At 55.3% G+C, this 24,518-nt stretch overlaps 1 protein-coding gene across 2 annotated transcripts in view; it reads left to right on the top strand.

Moving 5' to 3' along the window:
• The first annotated feature begins 5,948 nt into the window (after positions 1–5,948).
• The window catches only part of LOC116863001 (rhomboid-related protein 3), a 46,274-nt gene continuing 27,704 nt past the window's right edge, over positions 5,949–24,518 (top strand). The window contains exons 1-3 of one of the 2 annotated variants that reach the window (XM_032850471.1): positions 5,949–6,371; positions 7,896–7,919; positions 21,555–21,713. In XM_032850471.1, coding sequence (XP_032706362.1) covers positions 6,261–6,371; positions 7,896–7,919; positions 21,555–21,713 — 294 coding nt within the window. In that variant the 5' untranslated portion in view covers positions 5,949–6,260. The remainder of the gene's footprint in view (positions 6,372–7,895; positions 7,920–21,554; positions 21,714–24,518) is intronic. The other variant, XM_032850472.1, reaches the window with a different exon arrangement.

Consider the following 24,518-nt stretch of genomic DNA (forward strand, 5'->3'; position numbering starts at 1 on the left):
GCCCTGGGGGAGGATCAGTAGTTGGGGCCAAGGACACTCACCATGTTGGCTTCCCCTCACCTCCTTTCACTCTTGAAATAAGAAATTTGGGGAGAGGAATGGAGACCCAGACCTCCTCTGGCCCAGGGGTTTTATGTCCCCGTTTGTAAAATGGATGCAGTTGTACCTATTCTGCTTACCTCAAAAAAGCCAGCTTTGGGGGGACAAAATGGAATGACAGACCTAGGGGCACCCGGGTGGCTTAGTCAGTTAAGAGTCTGCCTTCCGCTCAGGTCATGATCCCGGAGTCCTGGGATCGAGCCCCGCATTGGGCTCCCTGCTCAGTGGGAAGCCTGCTTCTCTCGCTCCCCCTCCCCGGCTTGTGTTCCCTCTCTCGGTGTGTCTCTATCAAATAAATAAATAAAATCTTACAAAAAAAAAAAAAGAAGAAGACAGACCTAGAAGCGCTTTGACATAAAGGCAGCAGGCATACGAATGTATCTTTATTATGCAGAAGGATCTTTTCTCCATAACATCAGACTCCTTGCTTGTTGGGGGCTGAGAGTAATAACTCTGTAATTAGACTTCATGTCCTATCAACAGACATGCTCTGTTTTTCATTAAACAGACATTTGTTCGGCTCCTACGGTGCGCAATGTTGCATATTGTGATGGATGCAAAACCAAACGGGCCATGAGAGCCTCTCCTTCAAGGAACAGACACTCAGAGAAAGAAGATAAAACTTGGCTGGAGGAAGGAGTGGTCCCTTTGGGCCGGAGGGTAAAGGAAAGGCTTTGGGAAGGAGGGACGTGCCTCAGAGAGGCGCATGCGAACCAATGAGGAGATGGGACCTACCTCCTGCATAAAAACCAAAGGTTCCACAAAGTGTCAGAGGCCCAGAGAGAGTCCAGGAGTGGCACCCTGGGGACCAGCCACGCCCCAAAGAGACTACAGAGAAGGAAGCCAAGAGCCGGCAGAGCGGCTGACAGTTGCCCTGAACGTGTGGCTGGCTCCATTTTGGAGCTGGGAGAGTCTCCTCTGTGCCCTTCCGAGCTTTGCTTTTGGGAGCCCACGCCTCTCTTTGAAAGAGCTTGGTGTCTGTGAACCTAGACGTCCTTCGGCAATGATTTAAGTGTCTCGGCAAATTGGGGGCCCCGGAGGGAGTGAGAAAGGAAGAGACGAAAGCAAAGCTGCGTTGTGCCTTGTGCTGTTTGATCTCCAAGACGGCGGGCAATAATGGAAGCATGTGGGAGCTAGGACGGAGGGCGGCCGGGCTCCAAGTGGCGGTCGCCTCCCTGAGCCGTGTCTGCTGTTCAGACTTGCAGGCTTCAAACACGACTGGGGGTTCCTGGAAGACAAAAGAATTCAGGGCTGGGGCTTGGATCTCAGTCAAAAATAACTCATGTCTTCATCTCAGGCAGGCACTGGGCGGCCGCTCGGGGCTGTTTGCAGGTTTCTCAGAAGATCGGAGCGCCAAGTCGTGAGACGGGCCTGGAAGGGTCAGCTTGGGTTTGCTTTAGGGAGAGAAAGGGCCTTGAGGGGACCATGCCCAATTGAGGGAGACCTGAGAATGGGAAACTGCTGTGGGGGAGAAGAGGCCCAGGCCAGAGAAGTTCTGGAGAAAATCACACCCTCTCTTCACCCCCCTGCTCTGCATAAGCCATTTGCTTTGGGCGGTAATTACAGCCCTTAATGTTCCTTCCCTGGCTTCTCATTAGCTCATGTGGTCCACAAAATCCTTGGCTCCCCTCACCCTGCTTCCCCCTCCCAGTGGCTCCCCCTGGCTTTCCCGAATCACCACTGGCAACCCATCGTTCTAGCCCCCAGGTTCAGAGCATCAGATCCTTAAAACCCACTCTGCCCTCTCTGGGTGGGTCCACTTCCGAGACTCAGCCCCCAAACAGCTCTTCCTCTTCCCTCCTTCCTTTTCTCCCCGAGCTGTCATCAGAAGATTATCTGATTTTCTCCTGGGAGGCCAGGGCCTGGGTCTTCTTCCCTTTGTGTTCTCAGCACCTCGGCCAGGGTCTGGCAAATAACACATTCTTGCAATGTTGGTGAATTGCACCCTTGAGCTGCTGCCAACTTAATCTTCCTAAAACGCTGCTCTGCTCCAGTAAGGAGCCATCCCTGCTTCTCCCATCGCCTGCTGAGCGGGGTCCCACCTCCTCAGCCTGGCACTCAAGGACTTTCAAGACTTGGTTCTCACCACCTGGCCACTTGGCACGCACCCTTGGAGCTGTTCTCGACGATGTCAGTGGCTTTCCTAACTCTGTGCCTTTGTTGTGGTGGTTTCCCTCCACCCAGAAACCCTTCCACACGGCCTCCCCTAAAGCTGCCCCATCTTTCGAGGCTCATCTCTGAACGGAGTTTGACTCTTCGGAGCTCAAACCACTCTTCCCCAGACTCTCATTCTGTGCTGCAGCCGCCTAACAAGACACGGTTCGGAACCATAAGAGAGGTCACAGGTGTGGAGCACTGACAAAATGAAGGGTAGGGTATCAATCAAAGCCAGTCAGCCCTGGCTTGCTGTCACAGCCCAGCAGACCTAGGGTTCTCTGAGAGCCGGGCCCGGAGACAGTCATCTGCCTGCCCCACGGCAGCCACAGCAGCCGCTCAGTGAAAGTGGGCAGGCACCAACGGCCATTCCCTCCTCTGTCCCCAGTGTGACACTGACTGTACCAGTCCTCAGATCATCCCTGTCTGGGGTGGCCCAAAAGCTATCAGACAGCCTGGCCACTCCCATCCCTCTAAGGGGTCCCATTGGCTGCTGGGGAGCGGGGTGTCCTGAGCAGATTGCCTGGGCCCCAGGGGTGAAACAGACTGGCTGGAGAGGTGGAGGCTACAGTGAAGGCTAACGGAGGTTTACAGAGGATGCTGGGTGTTACAGCTCATCTCCAAGGCCAGATGGCCATTCTCCTTCCAGTGAGGGCCAGGGAAATGGGAGCCATCTCCGGAAAGGAAGTTTCGGTTAGTGGTGCGGAATTCTTTCCCAGGATACTTCCGTTGCGGGTGAAATGTTCCTAGGGCAGACAGAGAAACAAGATGTCTTCCTGGAGACTTCTTGGATCCTCCCTCTCCTCTAATTGCAGCTGTGCTTGTGACCTCTTCCTTGGATGGCATCTCCCATTGTCCCATGCTCAAGCCAGCCTCCTCCTGTCTATCTTCATATTACAGCTGAAAAAAAGTTTTTTTGAAGATTTATTTATTTATTTGAGAGAGAGCAGGTGCGTGTGCAAGAGTGAGCATGCAGTGGGGAGGGGCAGAGGGAGAGAGAGAATGTTAAGCCGTCTCCCAGCTGAGCCCAGAGGCCAACACGGGGCTGATCCCAGGCCCCTGAGATCATGACCTGAGCAGAAACCAAGAGTTGGTTGCTCAACTGACTGTGCCACCCAGGCGCCTCTGAAAGGATCTTCCTTTCTTTCTTGGAGAGATAGGGAGAGAGACTGCATGTGCATATGAGCACAGTGGGAGCAGGAGAGAGGGTCCTTTTTTTTTTTTTTTTAAGATTTTATTTATTCATTAGAGAGAGAGCACACAAGCAGAGGAGAGAGAGAGAGAAGCAGACTCCCTGCTGAACAGGGAGCCGGATACAGATGGTGAGCTTGATCCAAGGACCCCAGGTCACGACCTGAGTCCAAGGCAGACGCCTAACCATCTCAGCCACCCTGGTGCCCCAGGAGGAGAGGGTCTTAATCAGATGCTGTGTTGGGTGCTGAGCCCCACGCAAGGCTCGATCCCAAGACCCTGAGACCATGACCTGATCTGAAACCAAGAGTCAGATGCTCAACCGACTGTGCCACCCAGGCACCCCTGGAAGGATCATCTTGTATTTATTTCTGAGAGAGACTGAGAGAGCACCTGTGCTCGTGTGGGGGAGGGGTAGAAAGAGAGGAAGAGAGTGGGGGGACTCTTAAGCAGGCTCCATGCCCAGCACGGAGCCCAATGTGGGGCGGGGCCTGATGACACTGAGATCAGACCTGAGCCACATTCAAGAGCCAGACGCCTAACCGACTGAGCTCCCCACATGCCCCCCACGGGCTTGTCACACGAAGGAGGCTGCTCTCAGGGACTGCCATGCCAGGTTGCTCCTACTAGCTCCCTGCCATACCATACTGCTTCCCGTGCCCCTACAATGCCTTCCCTTCAGGTTTCTCACTTTCCTGGGTTCTGGGGACATATCCTTTAGGAAGCCTTCTTGGAACCTCAAGAACCCCATCCTTTGGGTTTCTATCCCCCCTGGGCTTCCCTGACATTCTCCAGCTGAACAGTTTCTGGAATGCAGGGTTCAGATCCTCTTTATCTCTGTATTCCCGAAGCACTGTCACCGGCACTCAGAGGAGCGCCGTCTGTGTTCGGAGAACTGAGCCTGCCGGGGTCTCTTCCACCTGGGGGGATGACAGAGTTGGATCTGTTGATAAGAGATGCCTTTTTTCCCTCACCCCACCCCAGGCTTTCTGGACAGCTGGTCCAGTCCCAGAGATCTGAGTCTCCCACAGCTAGCACCCACAGAGGTCATGTAAATGGTATTCCGGAGCGTGGGGAGGAGGCATTGACATTGACCTCAGGGTTCCATGCTTCCTTTTGTCCTTCCAGACCCGTGTCTTTCCACAAAGAAGTAGGCCTCTCTTCTGTCCCCCTGAAGGCTGTTTTCAAAATCACACCCTGTGCACAGTTTTATTTACAAGGAAATCTTGGCAGGATCTTGACTTGTTAGTAGAGTAGGAATGGGGGAGGGTGGTGAGAAACAAAAATAGTTGAAATGATCACACTTTCTGAAGCCGAGATGAAAATTGGTGTCTGTAGCAAACTCACCTAATTAGAACAGAGTTAATTTCCTCCTCTGTGTTTAAGGGGAATAGTCATTGTTGGGTGAGATGGTCACAGGTTGGATTCTGGGGCTGGGTTGGGTGTCTGCTCTATGGTGATGAGAATATTAATTGCAACTTTCACTGTTGGAAAAGAGTCTCCTTTTCTGACAGGGAGAGAGAGGAGCAAAGACCAGTGAGTGGGTGGATGTTGGGTGGTGGGAGAAGGACTGGTAGAGGACTGACTGACCAGGACTGAGCCCCTGCCCTGTTGGGAGAGGTGGCATTTGTCCTAGCTGACCACTGGACCAATTTGCAAGCAGAGCTTCTGCTTCTGGGAGACAATCTCCTGGGAGGGCTTTCCCACGGGAATCAACACCCATTTTTTTTTTTTTTTTTTTTTTTAATAAGATCCCCTCTTTCTCTGATGTAACTTCAGTACTACTTGCTTTAGCTTCTTTACCTCCCTTCTCCCAGTTGGGGCACATCTGTGGGCTTGCCTCTGTCAACCTGGTCAAATGAAGCCAGGGCACGGTCACATAACTCTCTTGTAGAGAGGGCAAGATTTAGGATTTGGGGTCCCTACTGTCCCGATCTCCTGAGTTCTCCCATCCCTGAATTACTGGGCGTATCTGGACCTCCCAAAATCTGAGACTGAGGGCAGGCGAAGAGAGATAGAAGGGTGTCAGGATCCTGTCCTCCCAGCATCCCGCCCCCAATTCACTCCCAGTTAACCCCGGCCTTGCCAACTTAGGGAAAGCCTCACCCCTGCCTCCTTCGTGTATCTGCAGCCTCCGAAGGGATCATTAACCCGGTGGGTTTGGGAAGTGGGCGTTGCACCCCACCCCGACCCCGAGACCAACCCGAGCCCGGGGTGGAGGCTGGCCGTAATGGGGCCACGGACAGCACAGCACTCCCCTCCGCAACCCCCCGCCCCGGGGGTGCGGCCACTTACCCGCCAACCCAGCCGCAGCTCTGCCCCCTCCCCTCCCGGGGCCGCGCCGCTCTGACCGATTTGGCTCTGGTGGTGGCGCCCGGGGGCGGGGGACGGCGGTCCCCGGGAGCAGCCCCGCCCCCGCCCGCGCGCCGCCCCCGAGGAGTCCGCGGGGAGGAGGAGACTCCGGCGCAGAGCGGGGGCCGCGGGAAGCGGGAAGGGAGCGCGGGGAGCTGCGGGGCCGGGGCCGGGCCAAGGGCGCCCTCGCCTCGGAGCCGGGCGTGGGGGCTGGGGCGCAGGCGGAGGCCGCCGGGGCCGCAAGCGCGGAGAAGTTTGGCCGCGAGGGCCCGGGCGTCCCGGGGTGGCGAAGCGGCGGCGCGGGGGCCGGGGCCATGGGGGCGGGCGCGGGCGGCTGGGCTGGCGCGGAGGCGGCGCGGCGCGCACAGAGCCCCTGGAGCTGCGCTGCCCGCGCGGCGCAAAGTTAGCCCGGCGCCTCGGGACTAGCCCCGCAGCCGCCCGCTGGCCCTGGACCCCGCGTCGACATGGGCGAGCACCCCAGCCCGGGCCCCGCAGTGGCCGCCTGCGCCGAGGCGGAGCGCATCGAGGAGCTGGAACCCGAGGCCGAGGAGCGGCCGCCCGCGGCGCCGGAGGACGTGAGTACCCCCTCCCCCGCCCGGGCAAACTTTCTGGGGGGCTTTAAGGGGGAGCTGCCTCCGTCTCGCCCCCGCGGGGCAACTTAGAGGTTTCAAGGTGACGCGGGAGCGCCCCGGATTGGCCGGGTCCCCGCGGGCGGGAGGGGGCGGAGGGACCGGTCTCCCCCAAACGCGCGCGCGCCGCCCCCCCGCCCGGGCTCCGCGGCTTCCCTGCGGGACGCAGCCCAGCGGCTGCGCTGGGGACTGGTCGGCCGGGAGCCCCCACTCCGCGGCTGGTGCAGTGCCCGGGACACGGCGTTTTCCCGCAGAGGCGGCCGCGTCACAGCAGTGACTCCCCCTCCCCTCCCACTCGCGACCTGCGGGCTCTCTGAGCCCGGGGAAGGAGCGGGCGCCGCAGAGTCCCCGGAACCCGGCAGGGCTGACCGGTCTGGCGACCCCCTCCTTCGCTTCCGGATTAGCTCCCTCCCTGCACCTGCTCTGTCGCGACACTGATTGAAATTCAAGCCGGCCCGGTCCCTGAACCCGGCCGGAGGAGGGAGGGAAAGAGCGCTGGGAGCGGTGTTGCTTCCAGAAGAGAGCCTAGGACTCCCAGACCGTGTGGATGCCAGCGATGGTCCCCCGGGCGAGGATGGGGAGGGGCTGCCCCAGAGGGCTTCCCTGCCATCTGCTGCTGGAGTCTCCTTCCCTGTGGTCCGGGGAGCCATCGGCGGAGCGGGCACTGGGGAGTCCTGGGAACTGGGATTGCTTAAGCTGCTCCCTCCTGAGGTTAACCTGCATATAGAGGTGAAAAACTGGAGAGACACTCTGCCCTGCCCTAGCCCTCTCTCAGGGTAGGGAAATGGAGAAGCCAGGACCCTTAACCTACCAGTGAATGTGCCCCAGGGGCGCTTAACCTCTTGCCTCCCCGCTGGCCCCCTTGGTTAAACCTCTCGCCTGCTTCTGGCTCCAAGCTCTGTACTCACCAGGCTCGTGCACTCGGCACTTAGATTCAGCCTTGGAGAGACTGTTTAGATTTCAGTGCATTTCGGAGACCCCTCCTCCCAAACTGCAGGCAACGGTTAGTGTTCATTCAGGGCTGAGTTTTCCTGAGTAGGAGGTCTCTGGCCCCCAGCAGGTCTAGACTGTTGCGGCAGGGTGGGTTCCCAAGTGTGGGAGTAGTCGTGGACACGAGCTTTAGGCAGAAGTTATTAGAGGCCCTTGGATAGATTTGGATGCCTTTATTTAGTAATTGCTGAGAATCACCCTTGTTCCGCTTAGCTTATCCCTCCTCCAGCCTGCTGGTCTCCCAAGAGAGGGACATCTCGCCCTCCCCAACCTGAGTTCCCTCACTTTGCTTAGTGCAGACTGATTTGGGGAGCTCTTCCCAGGTTCCCCTGGTGTCCTGCCGCGGGTTCCTGAGACTGGGCAGCAGCTGGGAAGCTCTGTCAGGAATATCGGGGGGGCTAGAGAGTCCGTGGTGATAAGTGTGTGTTTCTTTCTCTCTCTCCTCTTCCTCCTCTTCTGCATGGCCTCTCTCTCTACCAGCACTGGAAAGTCCTGTTTGATCAGGTATGTGAGCGGTTAAATCCCCCCACTTCCTTCCAGCCCTCCCCTCAATCAGTCTCCCTGCTTGCGTGGGCTTCCCTAGCTCTGCACTCCTGAGACGGTGACGTGCGGTGGGGGCGTGGCTTAGTGCATCTCTGAGAGTGATCGACAGTGCTCTCCACTGCTCTCCAGGTTTCAGGAGTAGGCGGTGGGCTCCCCTGAGACATCCTTAGATCCCTCCTCCTCCCAACTCTGCCTCACCAGAGCTGGGTTTATAACATGTAGAAATTGCACAATGCATAATCGAAAGCCTGGGATATTCCCTATATGCGGGGAGGGGGGTGGGTTCCAGCCGGGACTGGGGGTGTGGGGGAAGGGCTTAAGTTACTCTCCCGCTCCTTTTTTACCTCCACTTTCAAAGATCCATGGCCACTACTGAAGTCTACTCCGTGCTGTCCTTGGAGGGTGACTCACAGTATGGGCTCTTTTGCAGGCTGACTCTAACTTTTCGGCAGGGATGAGAGAGTTATGGGAAATGCATGTTATTGTTTGCAACTCCTAGCGTCTAGGTGTGGGGAGTGGAGGTGGGAATACCAACTTCGGAATCTGTCGATGGACATTGGACCTTCAGCAAGGAAACAGGTTCTTCATTGCTTCAGGCCTGAGAGTTTTTGTGTATTCCCCCCCCCCCCATTCCCCTATGCAGAGGAGAGGAGGCAAGGGATGTCCCAGCGTGGGGCAGGGGAGTAGTGAGTGCTGTGGTCCTGCAGTAGGCATGATCGCTCTGTGAACTTTGTGCAACTTTAAGAGCCCAGGCTGGTTGGGCCAGAGGGAACCTGTTGGGTTGAGCAAGGAGATGAAGCTGACAAAGTAGCTTGGACCAGACCGTATCCTGCTGTAGGCAGGGAAAGCCTTTGAAAGTCTTTGCAACAGGGATCCAAGCAATGCTTTGGAAAGGTCCTGTGTGCCAGTGGGATGGAGGTAGGGTGGATTGCAGGAATGAGACCGGGACCTGCTGCCGTGAATGGACATGGAGGACGGCAAGAGTGGGAAAGAAGAGGGATGTGGCGATGGGCGAACTGGAAGATCTCCCTGGACCCGTGTGTATGGGCGAAATGCACAGATAACTTTGAGATGCTGAACCTGGACGGCAAAAGGGAAAATCAGGGTGGGGTGGGGTGGGCTGTTGGCAGAAATGATAGCTTTGGTGACAGACCAGTTCGATTCCAAGAACCCACCAAATGCAGGGACCCGAGTGGGACTGAGACCCAGAATTACAGCTGGAAAGTCATGGCAGGAGAGGGTGGGGAGGGTTGGGGGGCTGCTTGCCGATGTCATCCACGTTAGCACGAGGCCTGGCTGTGGTTTGGGGAACATCCACAGGCTGCCGGCTCCCACCCCAGCGGGGCAGCACAGCTCTCCCTCTGCTCCCACTCGCCACCCACTCTCCCTCCAGTTCCCGGGAGCGCAGCAGCTGCTGGCCTGCAGCCCTGAGGCAGGAGGGGCCGCCTGCTGCCACCGACACCAGGACCAGCAGGCTGCCAGCCCTTCACACCTCCTGCCAGATTTAGAAGCAGGACCTAGAACAAAGTGTATCATTCTTTTTCCCTCTGTGTCTGTCTTTCTCATTTGATTAATTTCCTGTGTATGTTTACATTTTAAAAGGAGCTATTTGGGTGAATGGAGGAAAACTTTTAGTAGGAAGAATTTGGAGCGGAGAGAGGAGAGAGTGTGTGGAGACAACGTGTAGCAACTAATATTCGCAGGTGGTCTGTGAAGTCCACTTTCCTCCACCGAAGGGAGGTCCCTCGTGTCACAGGGAGCATCCCCCCTGGTTCCAGTAAGACCCGCCGGGAAACTGTGCTAGACACATAAAATTAATTCTAGGAAAGAAACTACCAACATACTCTGGGCAAACCATTGTTTTTCACAGTAAGTTCTGCCTTATGTCTATTCCCTGCTCATCATGTGGTGTTAGAAGCCCATTACTGGGGGCACCTAAGGGGTGCCGTTGCTTATGCCCCTTATTCTAGGTTTGGGCTGAGGTCATGATCTCGGGGGCATGGGATCAAGCCCCACATCTGACTCTGCACTCAGCGAGGATTCCGCATGTCGCTCTCTACCTAAAATAATAAATCTTAAAAAAAAAAAAAAAAAAAGAAGAAGAAGAAGGAGAAGCCTATTTCTGGCACCTTCCTTTCTATGGGTGATTTGTGTTTAAGGAGAGCTGCTCCTGAGCAGGGCTTGACCTCTGGCAGAGATCCAGTTCCTCTGTGTTCCTTGCCCCTACATTGTGAAGCTGTCCCTGGGACCATTCCCCAGGGGCACTAACTGGAGAGTAGCTATGAAGCTTCACAAAGGTGTATGCAAGTTCACGGGCGAGGGTGTCAGAATTAGGAAGGGTTTTCCCCTTGCCTCTTCCCGTGGGCCTGCTTAACGGTAGGACTTGAGGACTGGGGACCTTGGGGCACTTAGGAAAGAACATTCGACTGGAGGTTGAGGCAGTCCCCTCAACCACCTTATCCAGACATAGATAGCCCTGACCAGTCCAACTGTGGTCAGTGGGATGGGGTTCATGACACATGTTGGAGTCCCTGTGAGCTGATATGTTCACCTTCCAGAGGTCGATGGGATGAGAAGCTGGCACCAGTAGGTCCTCCTTTCCTTCCTTGGTTAAGGAACCCCAGTGATTATCCAGTTTCAAATTGGGACCTGCTAGAACTTCTCCCCCAGGTTTTAGGGATGGCATTGCACCGGTTCCCTCTGTGCTGTCTGCATCTTCAGCGCGTGGAGTAGCTTTGACGTAGCAGGAGGCTAATTAAACCCCAAGAACTAGAAGTCATGACCTTGGCCTGTTGGTCCTGTGTGGTCATCCCTCAACTAAATGGTCAGGATGCCTTTTGTGGGAGTTGGAAGTGAAGAAAACAGGCGACCCCAGTCCCTTGGAGGCTCCCCACCCAATATTCTGGGAATTAGGCTGGCCTGCTCAAGCAGGAGAGTAGCGCAGCAGCCCTCCTTACCCCACCTCTGACTTCTTCCCCGTGGTTCCCCGGGAATTACCGTAGGCAGGAGACCTGGAGGTCATCACTTCAAACCCCAGATGGTCCCTCATACGTTTTGTTTCCTATTTCCACATCTGCTTGAGGGGATTATCTTTTCATGAGCTTGGGATCTGAATGGTTTTCCTAAATATTAGATTTGCTTTTATCATTTTTTAAAAGATTATTTATTTATTTATTTGACAGAGAGAGAGAGAGCAAGTGAGCACAACAAGCAGGGGGCGTGGCAGAGGTAGAAGCAGGCTCCCCCTGAGCAGGGAGCCCGACGCGGGGCTCTATCCCAGCACCCTGAGATTGTGACCTGAGCCAAAGGCAAACATTTAACCAACTGAACCACCCAGGCACCCCGTATTAGATTTTAGAGTTACCCAAATACGAATCTGTTGTCAAAGTGTACTGTCGTGGTACAAAATGTCTGATTTTTCTGTAGTTGAATCTGTTGAGCTTTTCCGTTGTGATTCCTCCTATTGCTTTGGATCTGAGATAGTTTTCATCCCTCTTTATTTTTTTTTTAGAGTTTATTTATTCATGTAAGCAATTTCTACACCCCACATGGGGCTCAAACTCACAACCCTGAGACCAAGAGTCACATTTTCTTCCAACGGAGCCAGCCAGGCGCCCCAGTCTGCATCCCTCTTTAGATCTTATAAATATGCACTTCTGTTTCTTACTGCATTTTCTGTGGCTAAAGAAATCATCTAACCCTTTACTCCAACCAGACCTTGTTCCAATCCAGTTATACCAGCACTTATTTTTTAATATTTTTTAAAGATTTTATTTATTTGACAGACAGAGATCACAAGTAGACAGAGAGGCAGGCAGAGAGAGGAAGGGAAGACTCCCTGCTGAGCAGAGAGCCGGATGCGGGGCTCCATCCCAGGACCCTGGGATCACGACCTGAGCCGAAGGCAGAGGCTTTAAGCCACTGAGTCACCCAGGCGCCCTATGCCAGCACTTATTAAGAAACATTACTTAATGTGTTTGGAAAATTTAACACTTGGTAAAAATTTTTTTTGGGTGGGTCAGTTTATTCTTTATCTCTCATCTATCGCACTGATGTTTGTAATTTCGCACAATGTGCCCTTCAGTCCTTGCTTTATGTTGTTCCATAGGATCCTCTTTTTCTGGTTATGCTTTGACAGTCTCAGTCCCTTCCCGAACTTCAGGGAGGGGCCAGCAGGGATCCAAGGTCAAGGTCTAGATTAAGCACTTAGCCCATCAAGGGCTTCCAAGGTGGGAAAGCCATTTCCAGGTTCACCCTTAAAATACCTTCAAGATCTGCCAATGTTTAATAAGCAAAAGTGTTTGGAGCAGAGTTCTGTTAACAAAGCTCAGTTGCTTTCAAGCTCAGGTGAGTGAGAAGGAAAAGAAAGGGTTAGAACTAATTTTTTTTTCTCCCTCCCACTGGGAGTATGCATTTCTCAGGCCCCCCCATAACAGCCCCAACTTTGCTAATCTCCCAGCAGAGCAGACAAGTTTTGACTGTCCCACCACTGAAATTATAAACATGCTACAGCCAGCATGTAGAGCAACTGAGAGAGCCTGCTGGGTACCGAACCCTGGATTTGGAGTCAGATGGACCTGGCTCCAAGCCTGACTGCCTTTGTGACTGGGGCCAAGTGGCATTAGCTCCCTGAGCCTTAATTTCCTCGTTTGTAAAACAAGGACAGTGCTCTAGAACTCTAGGAACAATGGTGGGAATTAAGTGGAAGTAGAGACTCTTTCCAGTGTCACATTCGACCGCCTCTTAACTGGGAATCAGAATTTGCTGGAAGACGCACAGGACAGCTTTTGAGATCCAGGCCCTCCAGGGAAAGCAGCGGCCTCTCTAAACCAGCTCCTTCCCAGTGCAGTCTCCTGGAAAGAGAGCCACTTCCGAAACCAGAGGGTTTTCCTGCTGGCTTTCCCCCAAAGTGTCTCCCCTGCTCGGCCCCCTTCTCTCCAGCCTGTGGTTTTCCCTCGACCTGACTCCGAAACCTACCTCATTTGCAGTTCTCACGCAAGCTGGCTTAAGTTCTGGAAGCTGAAAAGAGGTTCACACGGGGCCATTGAATGGATTAGTGAGGGGCCACAGAGAAAACACCTGCCTGGGAGACAGGGCATTGACAGCGGGCCCCCCGGAACACATGATTAGCCAGCAGAAAGAGGTTCCCAGAGAAGGACAAAGCCACAGGTTTGACTGGAGCCCTTGCTTGGGCTCTGCACCTCTAGCCCCTTATCAGGTGGCCTCCAGGGCCCGTGGGCCGTGGATGTCCCTCCACCACAAAGCCAGCTTTCCTATCCTGCTCCTGCCCCAGTGACCTTGGCAGTCATGCTGAATTAACCCTTTTATCCCTAACCACTATGGATGGCAGTTGAGCGGTGGGGCCAAGGGAGCTGAGATCGTACGCTGCCTGCCCCATAACGGGCACACATGCATTCAAGCAGACGACACGGCAGACAACAGCCCCGTGTGTGTTGTCTGAGGTTCCAACGTCTTTTCCGCACACAGGCCCTGACCGTCGGGCCGCCTTGCTCATGCTCGCCCTTCTGGGGCTGCTCCCACCTCGAAGACCCGAGGTTAGGAGAAGGCTGGTGGAAGCCTCCAGTCCAATCTGCTCATCTTGCGAACGGGGAAGCAAAGGCCAGCGGCCTTCTGAGGTCAGTCGGTGCAGTCGTATCAGAGCTGGGACTAGAGCCCAGTTCTGTTTCCCTCTGACCTGTGTTCTCGCCACCAGGCCTTGCAACCTTCCATTTGCTTACTTGGCGTCCTGAGTGACTAGGGCAGTGGGGAGGACACACCCCTGGCTCAGGTCCCAGTTCTGCTCCCAGCAGTGTGGCAGCAGGCAAGCCAGGTGACCTCTCCAGGCCCCTGTTGCCTCATTTGTGAGCTGCCGAGAGTAACCCCTTCCCCTCGGGGTTGTCGTGAGGCCTGGGGGATGGCGTGTGCATGGCACCGGCCATGGTGTTTGGTGAGCACCCAGTAAACATGGCCGCCATGTCCTGCTCCTGGAATTTAAGAGAATGGATGCTGTCCTCAAAAGAACCTCGGACTCGTAATAGTTCTAGGTGGCAAATCAGTGTCCAGATCCCCAGTCTAGGGTTCCTTGTACCCTGTTGAGCTGGCTTCTTCCACATGCTTCCCGAAATTTCTGTAGGGAAAGAAGGGAAGCGTTGGGACAAAGGCTGCCTGGGATTCGAGTGGCGCCCAGGTGTCCCCTCGGCTCACTGGCTGGATGCTTGCATGGCTGAGGGTGAAGGGTCCAGCCATCAGGAGACCAGAGCCAGGCTCCTCCTCCTGGTGCCCCATTTGGCAGTTCCTGGTGGCCTCCCGTGAGCATAGGGCACTCTTCTGTGTTACAGAAATGAGCCCGTGTATATCTTGAGTTGTGAACAATTAGGGGTAGCCACCAGCTCTGTCCCACCAGCTTTTCTGAAGCAAATCACAGGTTTGAGTCGGCAAATATTTCTTTCAGGGAGCAACTGTTGAGTACCTACTGCATGCACGTAGGTCCTCATCTTATTTTGATCTTTCAGCAGCCCTGTGAGGTGAGTGGTGCTATTCCCTCTTTACAGAGGAGGAAGCTAAGGCCCCAGGGGGCAGGGCTTGCCCAGAGACATCAAGCAAATGAGGGCCCTCTGCGGAGGGACTGTATAAGTTTGTCCACACAGCCTCGGGTGGCTTCTGGAACAGGGTGGAGGGCCCCAGGAGACGAAAGTGTCTGGTGACCGTTTATCCTCCCTGGCCAGCTCCCACTCCCCTCCTCCCTGGATCTCTTAGCCCTCTCATCTCTGGGGAACAAGGGACCCTTCTGTGGTTTCCAGAAGAAGCAGCAGGAGGAAATGGGTATAGGCTAAAGGGAGGGATGGAGCAGGTGTCAATCCCCTGCCCTCTGCTTGCACCCAGTCCCACCCCTCCTTACCTGTCTCCCCCCACCCCTCCAGGGCCTGGATGCCTGCCTTTGTGGCTATGACTCAGCTTTAGTCCCCAGGCACTGTGATGGTTGTGCCTGGATGAGTCAGCGGGCAGTTCGTCTGCTCCTGGGGACCCAAGGGACCTGTCTCTGAGTCATAGCCCCCAGCTGCCCTCTAGAGTCTGCAGGTTCTTCTAAGAGCCTCTCTGGGTGGAAAGAGACAAAGCCCTGAGGAAAGAGCTGGCCCCCACCCCTCACTGCCCACCTAACCCCAGCTTCCTGCATGGGGGTGGGTAGTCTGGGAGCTCTTCCCCTCCAGCCCAGGTGTTGAGAGAGTTGGGTGGTTTCTGGAAATATGCCCGTTATCCAGCCACTCAGCCTGGACTCAAGCCAGGATGCCCGCTTCTCTGCTGAGGGAAGGGTGTTCTGGCTCCCTAACCAGCCTGCCGACCTCAGAGCTGGCTTCAGCTGTTTGACTTAATGGGGAGGAGGGATGCTCAGGTGGGAGAAGCCTCCTGAGAGGGACGAGCTGCCTCCCCCCAGACCAATTCCATGGGAGCCGAAAGAATAGAAATAATACAGCTGGGAATCCTACAACCCCGGAAGCTTCTCCAGCTATCAGAGGCCTGGGCTGGCCCTATCACAGGGGAGCCCAAGGCTCCCTCGTGCCTCCATGTGGGGAGACCCAAGGACAGGAGGGTCAGAATCTGGTTTTCAGGAACTGCTCTCTCTTCTTCCCAGGGAGGCTTGAGGTCTGAAAATCCATTCCAGCCCCAGCTTGAGCAGGCCAGATGGTGCCCTGCTCCACTCACTTGGGAGAGCCTCTGGGCAGGTTGCTTAACTTTGTGTACCTCAGTTTCCATATCTGTTACACGAGACCAATCACACTCACTCTAGGGTCGGTGTGTGAGAATGAACGTAATAAGATATTGGCCAAAAATCTGTGTCTCAGAATGGCGGTGGGGAGAGAAGTCAGGGGACTGGTGAGAGATGGTTTTCTCTATGGGAAGAATTAGCATCCTCATTTGCAAGGAAGGAGAGCTGGAAGAGAAAGCTGCTACTCCCATAACCTCACCTCCTGACCTCAGCAGCTGCAGGCCTAGACCTAATTTATGGGGCAGTAAATATCCATAATGGGCCGGAGCTCCCTGGTGGGCTCTGGCTTTTGGGTGGGGACGGCTCTGCTGAGCCATAAGCTGCAGGGTAGCCTCTTTAATTCATCTCTGTTCAGAAGCTGGGTAATGATGCAAGGACCCAGCAGATGAGGCCGGGTAACCATCCCCAAAGTGGGGAGGGGCAGCTGCCTGTGCTTGGCCCGCGCCCCCCCCCCGCCCCATGCATGCCATGTGGTCAGTTCCCAGGGCTCCTTCTGTCTTGGAGGACAGAAAGAGGACACTGGGGCCAGGGATGGGAGCCTTCCTTAGATCCCAGGTCAGATCTTCTGGACTGGGCAGTTCTCCACCACAGTGGCATTCCAGGTACTGCCTACGGGGGTCCTTGAAGGTCCCCACCCCCTTCACTGAGATCCTGGGCCTCTCTCCATCAAGGAGAGGGAGAGCATGGTCATGGGAGCTAGAAGGGAAATCGAGTGCTGGGAACAAGGATCAGACGGGCAATTGTCCTGGAAATGCAGTTTGTCCAATTCACACATACATAATTGATGTAAAATAAGTGTGTTCCTTTCTTCTTTTTCATATGCTTCACTGCTACTGGGTAAACTCTGATGCTTGGCCTGGCTCCCTGGCCGGGGGCTGCGGGAAAGGGAGGTGTGGAGGTGGGGCGGTGGGGGATGGGGGGTGGGGGGTTGCGGGGAGAAGTGGTGGCGCTGTCCTGGGTGCTGAGCAGGCAGATTCCTGGCTCCTGCGGGGCTGTTCTCTTCGAGCTCAGCCCAACCTTCCCTGAGGCCAGTCCCAGATTCTTCAGTCTCTCTGGAGAAGCATCCGCCTCAACCCTTGGGCTGCGGCTGGGGTCAGGCAGTCTTCTAACTGTGGGAGGCCTCCAGACTAAGTATCAGTTGGACTTGAAGGCCTTTGCCACTCAGACAATGGAGGTAAAAGACTGGTTTGGAACCATGGACAGAGGGGCCGGGTTCCACAAAAGGCGGAAATGACTCTATGGGTTCATGCATCTTTCCCAAAGAGTGTTCGATGGCATGTTGCTGGGGAAAGTATGATGCTCAAAGGTCCATTAAGTTTGGGAAATGCTGGGCTGGACAAAATCAGACATGTCTCTTCACTGTGAGAATTCGTAGCACCCTTCCTATGGTTTTACGCATCAGACTCTTGCAAAAGGGTCTCCCAAACTTATGGGACCTTGGAAACCTTATTTTAGACCCATCTTGGGGCTGGTGTTCCACAAAACACACATGGGGAAACTCTGAGCCAGGGGCCATATTTCATACACAGGCAGGACAAAGAAAGACAAGGAAGGGCAATACTGGGGCAGGTTCCCATGGAGGAACCTAGAACCATTCCCATCTTGACCACTAACTCTCGTCCTAACCTTGGGCTAGTTTCTTTTGCTCTCTGCACCTGAGAGAGGTGCACACTGAGGCAGCGTGGTTGATGATCTGCCCAAGATGGCCCAGCAGCTGGGGTCAGGGTTCCTTTGGGAACCCTGCCCCTCGTCCTTGCCCCAAAGGAGGGAAGCATCCCTAGGTGGCAGCAGTATGGAAGGTGCTGTGTTCTTTCCCCAGTCTAAGCCATGATTGCACCAGGAAGGGGGTCCAGGTCGGGAGGTGGGTTATGTGACAGGGTGAGTTTGGGGCCCCAGCTGGGGAAAACTGGAGACCTGGAGGATTAAGGGGCCAGAGGGCTGGATGGTGCTGGGATTAAAGGTCCCTGAGGAGCCTCTGGCAGCTCTTTTTATGGTGGAGGCAGGTGGGCAGGAGCCCAGGGAGGGTCAGCCCTCACTCTGTGCCTCTCTCCTCCCCCTGCTGCCAGCCTCCTCAGCCGGGGCTGAATGTGCACTTGGCCTGCCCCCTCCCTCCACGGTGCTGGGCCCTATTCAGGAGGCAGCTGCGAGGATGCTCCCGACTCCCGGCTCCCCGCTGGGCCCCTGCCTGAGGCCCTTTCACAGCCCAATGCCCCCACCCCCACCTCCCAGCCCCCATCAGGCTGCATGGAACCCGCCCAGCCCAGACCTCATCCTGAGAGCGACCCACTGCTGAAACTGGGTGAATCCAGGGCATGGGGCACGTGGCAGGGGGGGTGCTTGGGGGCATTCCACACATTATTAACGAGGAAAATTGCATTTGTAGGGTTTCTTTTCCCAAAAGCTCCAAACCACGGATCTTATTCCCCCCACCCCCATACCCAGCCTTGAAGGAGTTCCAAAGGCTGGACGTGTGTCCAGGAGGGCCAGCCAAACCCCTGCATCAGGGATGCTCCCTGCTTCGCTTTGCATGAGGCAAGAGGAGCCAGACACTGAGTCCCTGCCGCCCTTGGCCCTCAGCCCTGAGAGCCGTGGCCCCACATTTGCTTGATCCCGCTGCAACTTGAGGGGACGCTGGGCATGCCTGATAGATGAGGCAATTATGGCTTAAGACGGTTACTCTAAATTATACGAACTAGTTAGTGGCTGAAACAAGAATGAGGTTTTGCCTTGCTCCGTGCAACCTCCTTTAGAAGCCCTCAGTTTTCTTCTGGGGCAAGGGACCTACCTCTGTCCATCTTCTGCTCGAGTCCTCTCTCTGATTCTCTCTCCCTGGGTCTCCCTCCCTCTGCCCCCCCCACACCCCACCCCCACCACCGTGCCCATGGTCGGCCTCTGCTCTGGCCCTCTTCTTCCCAGGTGGTGGGCTCTGAGGGGGGGTGTAGAAGGCATCCTGTGCCAAGCCAGCCCCTTTCCTGGCTCTCCCTCCCCACTAGGCACCCTCTGTTATCCCCGAGGCCTCATTATTAGGGTAGTGATGACCCCCATTGTCTGGCCTGTCTGGCTCTGGCACGAAAGGTAGAGTTTTGGCAGAGAAGGGAGACTCGGCCTGTTTCCAGCTCATTCTGCGTAGTCTGGAGCCTGTAATGTGCTGGGGGCAGGTCTGGTGGGGGGGGAGGGGGCGGCTCCTGGAGCCACAGGGCAGCCCCTGTCACTAGGACAACAGCAGGGAGCCCTGGAGTGGGGGAGGGAGAGCAGGGGAGCAGGTGGTTCTTTGTCTGGAGCTGGAACAAGGGCGAGGGGCCCTTGCCTGATCCCAGTCCTCCACCCTGCTGCCCTCCCGAGCCTCTGAGGCAGCCCCACGGAGGGGATTGGTGTCCCAGCTCTTGAATGAGAGGCCATTGGGCTTTCTCCCCCAGAGCCGGTCAGGAGAGACTCTACACTGTGGGCCTATCACCCCCCCCCCACTGCAGTGCTCATGGTGGGGTGGCACAGAGGAAGACTGGATTTTCCCAGGACTCGGCACTGCTTCTCCACCCCCTATGCTCACCCCCAACCTCAGCCCACTTAGCACAAGGGGCCACGTGAGGCCAGGCCAGTAAGTCAGGGGGCCTGTGTCAGCCTGTGGGGGTACAAGGGGTCCCAGGTACCAGAAACAGACCCTCACTGGCTGTCATTGCCACTTTCCCATCCAGGCCTCACTTTCCTATCTGAGCAATGGGCGGGGGGAGGTTGGGCAGGGAGGGCATGTCAGAACTGTTGCCATGTGCAGCTCTTTTCTTGCTTTCAAAGTCTGTGTGGTGTGGACCATGAGACTCCTCGAGTCCCCTCCTCTCCCTCCTCTCCTCTCTTTGATCCTTCACTTTTACTCCAGAGCCCTAGAGCAGCCCCTGGAGGCTGAAGGTCAGTGACCCCCCAGGTCTAAGCCACCACGATGCAGAATGCTGCTTTCCAGGCACGTCCCCTAACCTCTCAGTGCTCCTTTCCCTGTCCTCGATTTCCCCAACTATAATATGGGGCTAGTAACAGGACCTGCCTCATGAAGTTGTTGTCGGGGGTCAAAGAAATTACAGACATAAAGTGCTTAGAAAGGTGTTTGGCCCCATGAAAATAGCAAATTTTTATTCCTTTTTTTTTTTTTTAAGATTTTATTTATTTATTGACAGAGAGAGACACAGCAAGAGAGGGAACGCAAGCACAGGGAGTGGGAGAGGGAGAAGCAGGCTCCCCGCTGAAAAGGGAGCCCCATGCGGGGCTCGATCCCAGGATCCGGGGACCATGACCTGAGCCGAAGGCAGATGCTAATGACAGAGCCACCCAGGCGCCCCCAGCAAATTTTTATTCTTAAAGATCTTTATGGTGCAGGGAGTTGCTGAGTTTCCTGAAGTACTCAGTGATATGAATCAAATGGGTGTCATCCCTGGAACCTGGTATTTAGAATGGAGGTTGGGGACACATGTTTTTAAATAAGCCTCTTTTGGGATGGCTTCCCTCCTTGAGTTCTGGGAAGAATTTAAACAGCCCAAGACTTGTGACTCTTGGCTATTTCTCTTGGGTTGTCTACACACTGAATCAGCCTTCCTAAAATAGTCTCCATTGACCTTCTCTAGAAAAGGGGGGGAATGTGGGCTTGCTCATCTGGGTCCCCCCTGTCCTGGCCACAAGGACATCCATGGCCTCTGTTGGCCTTTTCAAACCTCAGCCGCCCACCAAGGTGTCTGTGGGCTTGGCACCTTCGTGTAGGGAGGCACATGGTGAACGGGACAGCTGCCGACATTGGCGAGAGATGGTTCTCATCACTTTCTAGCAGGGTGTGTGCTGGCGGCAGGGCAGATCCTGGGTTGGGGGAGCTCTGTGTGGAAGAAGGGGCTGCGGAAGAGGTACGGGAAGTCTGGGAGCGTCTCTGGGAGAGAGGAATGAGATCCTTTTCTACGTGAACCGATGGTACTTTCACTGGAAGATTGGTATCCTTCTGTTGGTCCCAGTACCCACCATGTATCTATCTGCCCAGGAAAGGTTTACAGAATGCCAGTCATGCCAGGCTCCTGCTAAATCCTGGGGTCCACCATGCCACTGGCACCCGAGACTCGGCAGCCCAGGGAGGAGTCCCAAGTAGGAGATCAGAGGGCTGGGCAGGCTGGTGGCCAGAGGTCTGCCCGACGCACAGCGGGGAGCAGCCAGGGCAGCCTCTGTCCTGGGGAGTCCCAAGACTGTACAGAGTTGCTGGACAGGGTGAGTCAGAGTCTCCCCGGGAGACGAGGTTGGCAAGGGGGCCCTGGGCAGAGGGACGCAGATATGCAAAGCTGCACAGTGTTTCTGGGGAGCCCCACCCAGGCCCGTGTGCATGGCTGTGGGTACATGCGAGTGTGCGTGTGAGAGGTGCCAGCAGCCATGCGTGGCCAGATTTGCAAGGCTGGGCCCCTGATCCCTGGAGCCCCGGGGCCTCAGCAACCCCCACTGGGCTCCTCTGGGCCGCGCCCTGGCAGTTCCTCATCTTCCTCCCCTCACTGCCTTTTCCTTCCTGCTCTTCCTCTTGTCCAGGGTTAGGACTAGGGGTCAACAGGAGAGAGCTTAACCTCTCTGAGGCTCAGTTTCCCTATCTAGGCACAAGGTGGTTAGCTTGGGTGATCCCAAAGGGCTGCAGGGCCTTCTGGGTCTTTAAGTGGTTGTCCATGCCCTATGCGGGTTCTCCCATGGGGGCCTTGGACACATCGCAGACTCGGCCTAGGCCTCTGTTGGCAGAAGGGCTGGGGACAGGAGCCAATGTGTGGTGATGGAGACGGGACACCTGCAGGGCCCCACTGACCCCGCTGCTGTCTGTGCTTCTCCCTCAGTTTGACCCTGGGAACACAGGCTACATCAGCACAGGCAAGTTCCGGAGCCTCCTGGAGAGCCACAGCTCCAAGCTCGACCCGCACAAAAGGGAGGTGCTCCTGGCTCTCGCCGACAGCCATGCAGATGGGCAGATCTGCTACCAGGATTTTGTCAACCTGGTGAGCACCCTGGGGCCTTCACCGCTGGGAAGGGGCCTCTTCGGGGGTTATGGCTAAGAAGACCTTTTTACAGAATTAATGGGATCTGTTGGTGCGCAGTGTTGAAAATGTCCAGGCTTCAGAAGGTGAAAGGGCATCACCAAGGAGCTAGTTTCTCTGTGTCTCTTGGTTCTGCCTTCGGCAGTGTCAGCATGTACCCAAAGCCCCGCCACCTCCAGACTCCCCCATGTGGCAGCAAAGTGGCTGCAGCTGTTCCAGCCCTTACAACCTTGGGCCTCACCATGCTGGGGAAGAGATTGGGTCTCCTCTGTGGTAGTCCCCACACAAAGCTTGGGATTTCCTCCCTCCCCTTGGGTTAATTTGGGTCTGGTGGGATGTGTTGATTGACTCAGGCCCATCAGTTCCCTTCCGTGGAGCCGGGGGTGGGGTCAGTTCCCCAGAGAGGGAAGGCTGGGAGTAGGAGGTGGGAAGGAGGGGAGCTGGGGAGTGGATGCTGGGAGCACTGGGGACATGGGTGAAGAGCTCCTCAGACCTGCTGGCTGATGTCCTGGGTGGTCCGAGGGGCTGAAGACAGGAGGCCTGTGAACCCTGCCCAGGGGTCCAGGGTCTTGGAGCAGGGATTTCCTCCTCACCGGGGGTTACTACTGTGCTGTCATGGGGGCCACTGTGGAGGGGTTGGGGTGGGGTTCGGTGGGGTTCAGCAGGAAGCATCCCACCAGGGATGCATGGGACATGAGTAGAAGCTAAATGATCCAGCAGGATGAATTCAAGGCCAGACGATTCCCCTCGGTTTCCCTGGTAGCGAAGCAGAGATAGTCACTCCTTTTCTTGTCACTCATGGAGGAGCAAGAATAAAATGATCTGTGTGAGGTTCCCCAGGCTCCTGGAATTCAAAGAGACTGGTAATGGGGGCGGCCAAGTGCCAAGTGAGCTCTCTGATCTGGGTGTCCAGGCTTTGGAACGGTTCTCATTGCCTCTTGAGGGAAGCCTGCCTTTGCCCAGAGGTTAGCATGATTTCAGGGAGCGGCTGTAGCACTTTTAGGGGTGAAGAAATCTGCTGTTCAGAGTGGACCCAGAGAGCAGACCTCCTGGAAGGTAGGGGGACAGAGCTGAGCTAAATGGGGGAGTGGGGACAGTCAGGGTTCATGGGAGGAGGGGCAGTGGAAGTGAGCCCTGTGACTTGGAGCCCAGCAGTGCCACCAAAGACCAGGTCACAGGTTTGAGCCTGCATCAGCTCATCCATAGCCCAGCATGCCCTGGGCCTGCCCGGCTCAGGCTCAGGGCAGAATGAGGGCTTTGCTGGGCCAGTGAGATACTTCTGTCTAGCTGCGGGTCCATGGGGTCTCCTGTGTGAACTCCACCAGTGAATGGCTTTTTCCTCTCAGAATGTCTGTATTCATGTTGTAAGCTGGAGCAGCAAGCCAGAGCCTGGATTCACGTGAGGAGGGCTGTCCTGCAGACTAGGTCTAAGAAGGAGCCCTCCAGGAGGGAAGCTCTCAGGAAGGCAGAGTGCCTAGGGGCTGGAGTCAGGTAGACCTGAGTCCCTCTACCTTTGTCTTTCACAGAGAAAGATCTCCTGAGGGTTTTCTCATTTGTAAAATGAAGCCAAAGGAATCCCTCTTCAGAGTTGTCCCAAGGATTAAATAACATGGAGTATTTGAAAGATTTTGTTATCTCTAAAGTTCTTCCCCCAGGTGAACTCCCCTGCATCCTTTGTGAGCCCTTCCCCAACCCAACCCAGGCCCAATGAACCAGCCTTATCCTGAACTCCCACAGTGCTTTGCCCAGGCCTCTCTTAGAGCACAGACCACATTGTATTATAGCTGGGTGGCCAAGGTTGTCATGTATAGGTGTGTAGGTTGTGTACTGTGCAAGGAAGCATGCCAGTAAGATGAATGGGGTCTGAAATCTGGCCTGGGCTTTTTTCACCAAAGCCTATAATGGGTGCATCCACCTGCAAGAGAAGATTCCCTTATCTCATGGCACAAGAGTATCCTTCAGGCTGTCATGGGCTCTGGAATCAGATGTATCTGGAATTGAAGCCTGACTCTTTGGGTCCTTGAGAAAGTTGCTCACCTTCTCCAAACTTTAGTCCCTATCTTTATTTTGTATTTATTATTTTTTTAAAGTTTATTTACTTAAGTAATCTTTGTGCCCAGTGTGGGGCTCGAACTCATGACCCCAAGATCAAGAGTTGCATGCTCTTCTGACTGAGCCAGCTAGGTGCCCCTAGTCCCCATCTTTATAATGTGAGGATAGTGTTATGCACCAAATAACTAGCATTTGCCTCTCCTTGTAAGCCCCAGGAGGCCCGAGACTCAGCTCAGTTCTAGGCACATCAGGCTGCAGGCGAATGGTGGGTGTCCGCGTGCACATTGCTTCCCTGTCCTCGTGGCAAGCCCACCCCTGGCGTCAGTCTTCAGGGTGTGGCCAGAGCTGTGTTGTGAGTAGGCTGTGCTTATTCTGGGACTGGTAGAGAGGATGGTAAGAGTGGCCGCCAAACAGGTTGACAGGGGTGCCTGAGCGGCTCAGTCGACTAAGTGTCTGCCTCTTGATTTCAGCTCAGGTCATGATCTCAGGTCATGAGTTTGAGCCCCGTGTCGGGCTCCGCCCTGAACAAGGAACCTGCTTAGGATTCTCTCTCTCTCTCTCCCCCTTTGTCCCTCCTCCCTGTGCACTCTCTTTCTCTAAAAATAAATTTAAAAATTTCTAAAAATAAATTTTAAAAAATTTGTAAAAAAGGGAAAAGATAACTTTGACAACGTGATCCTGTCTTGAGCTTGCAGTGAGTGAACATGGAGGCCC

Source organism: Lontra canadensis, unplaced genomic scaffold (genome assembly GCF_010015895.1).
Source record: "Lontra canadensis isolate GAN:19392208 unplaced genomic scaffold, GSC_riverotter_1.0 scaffold442, whole genome shotgun sequence".
NCBI classification, from domain to species: Eukaryota; Metazoa; Chordata; class Mammalia; order Carnivora; family Mustelidae; genus Lontra; species Lontra canadensis.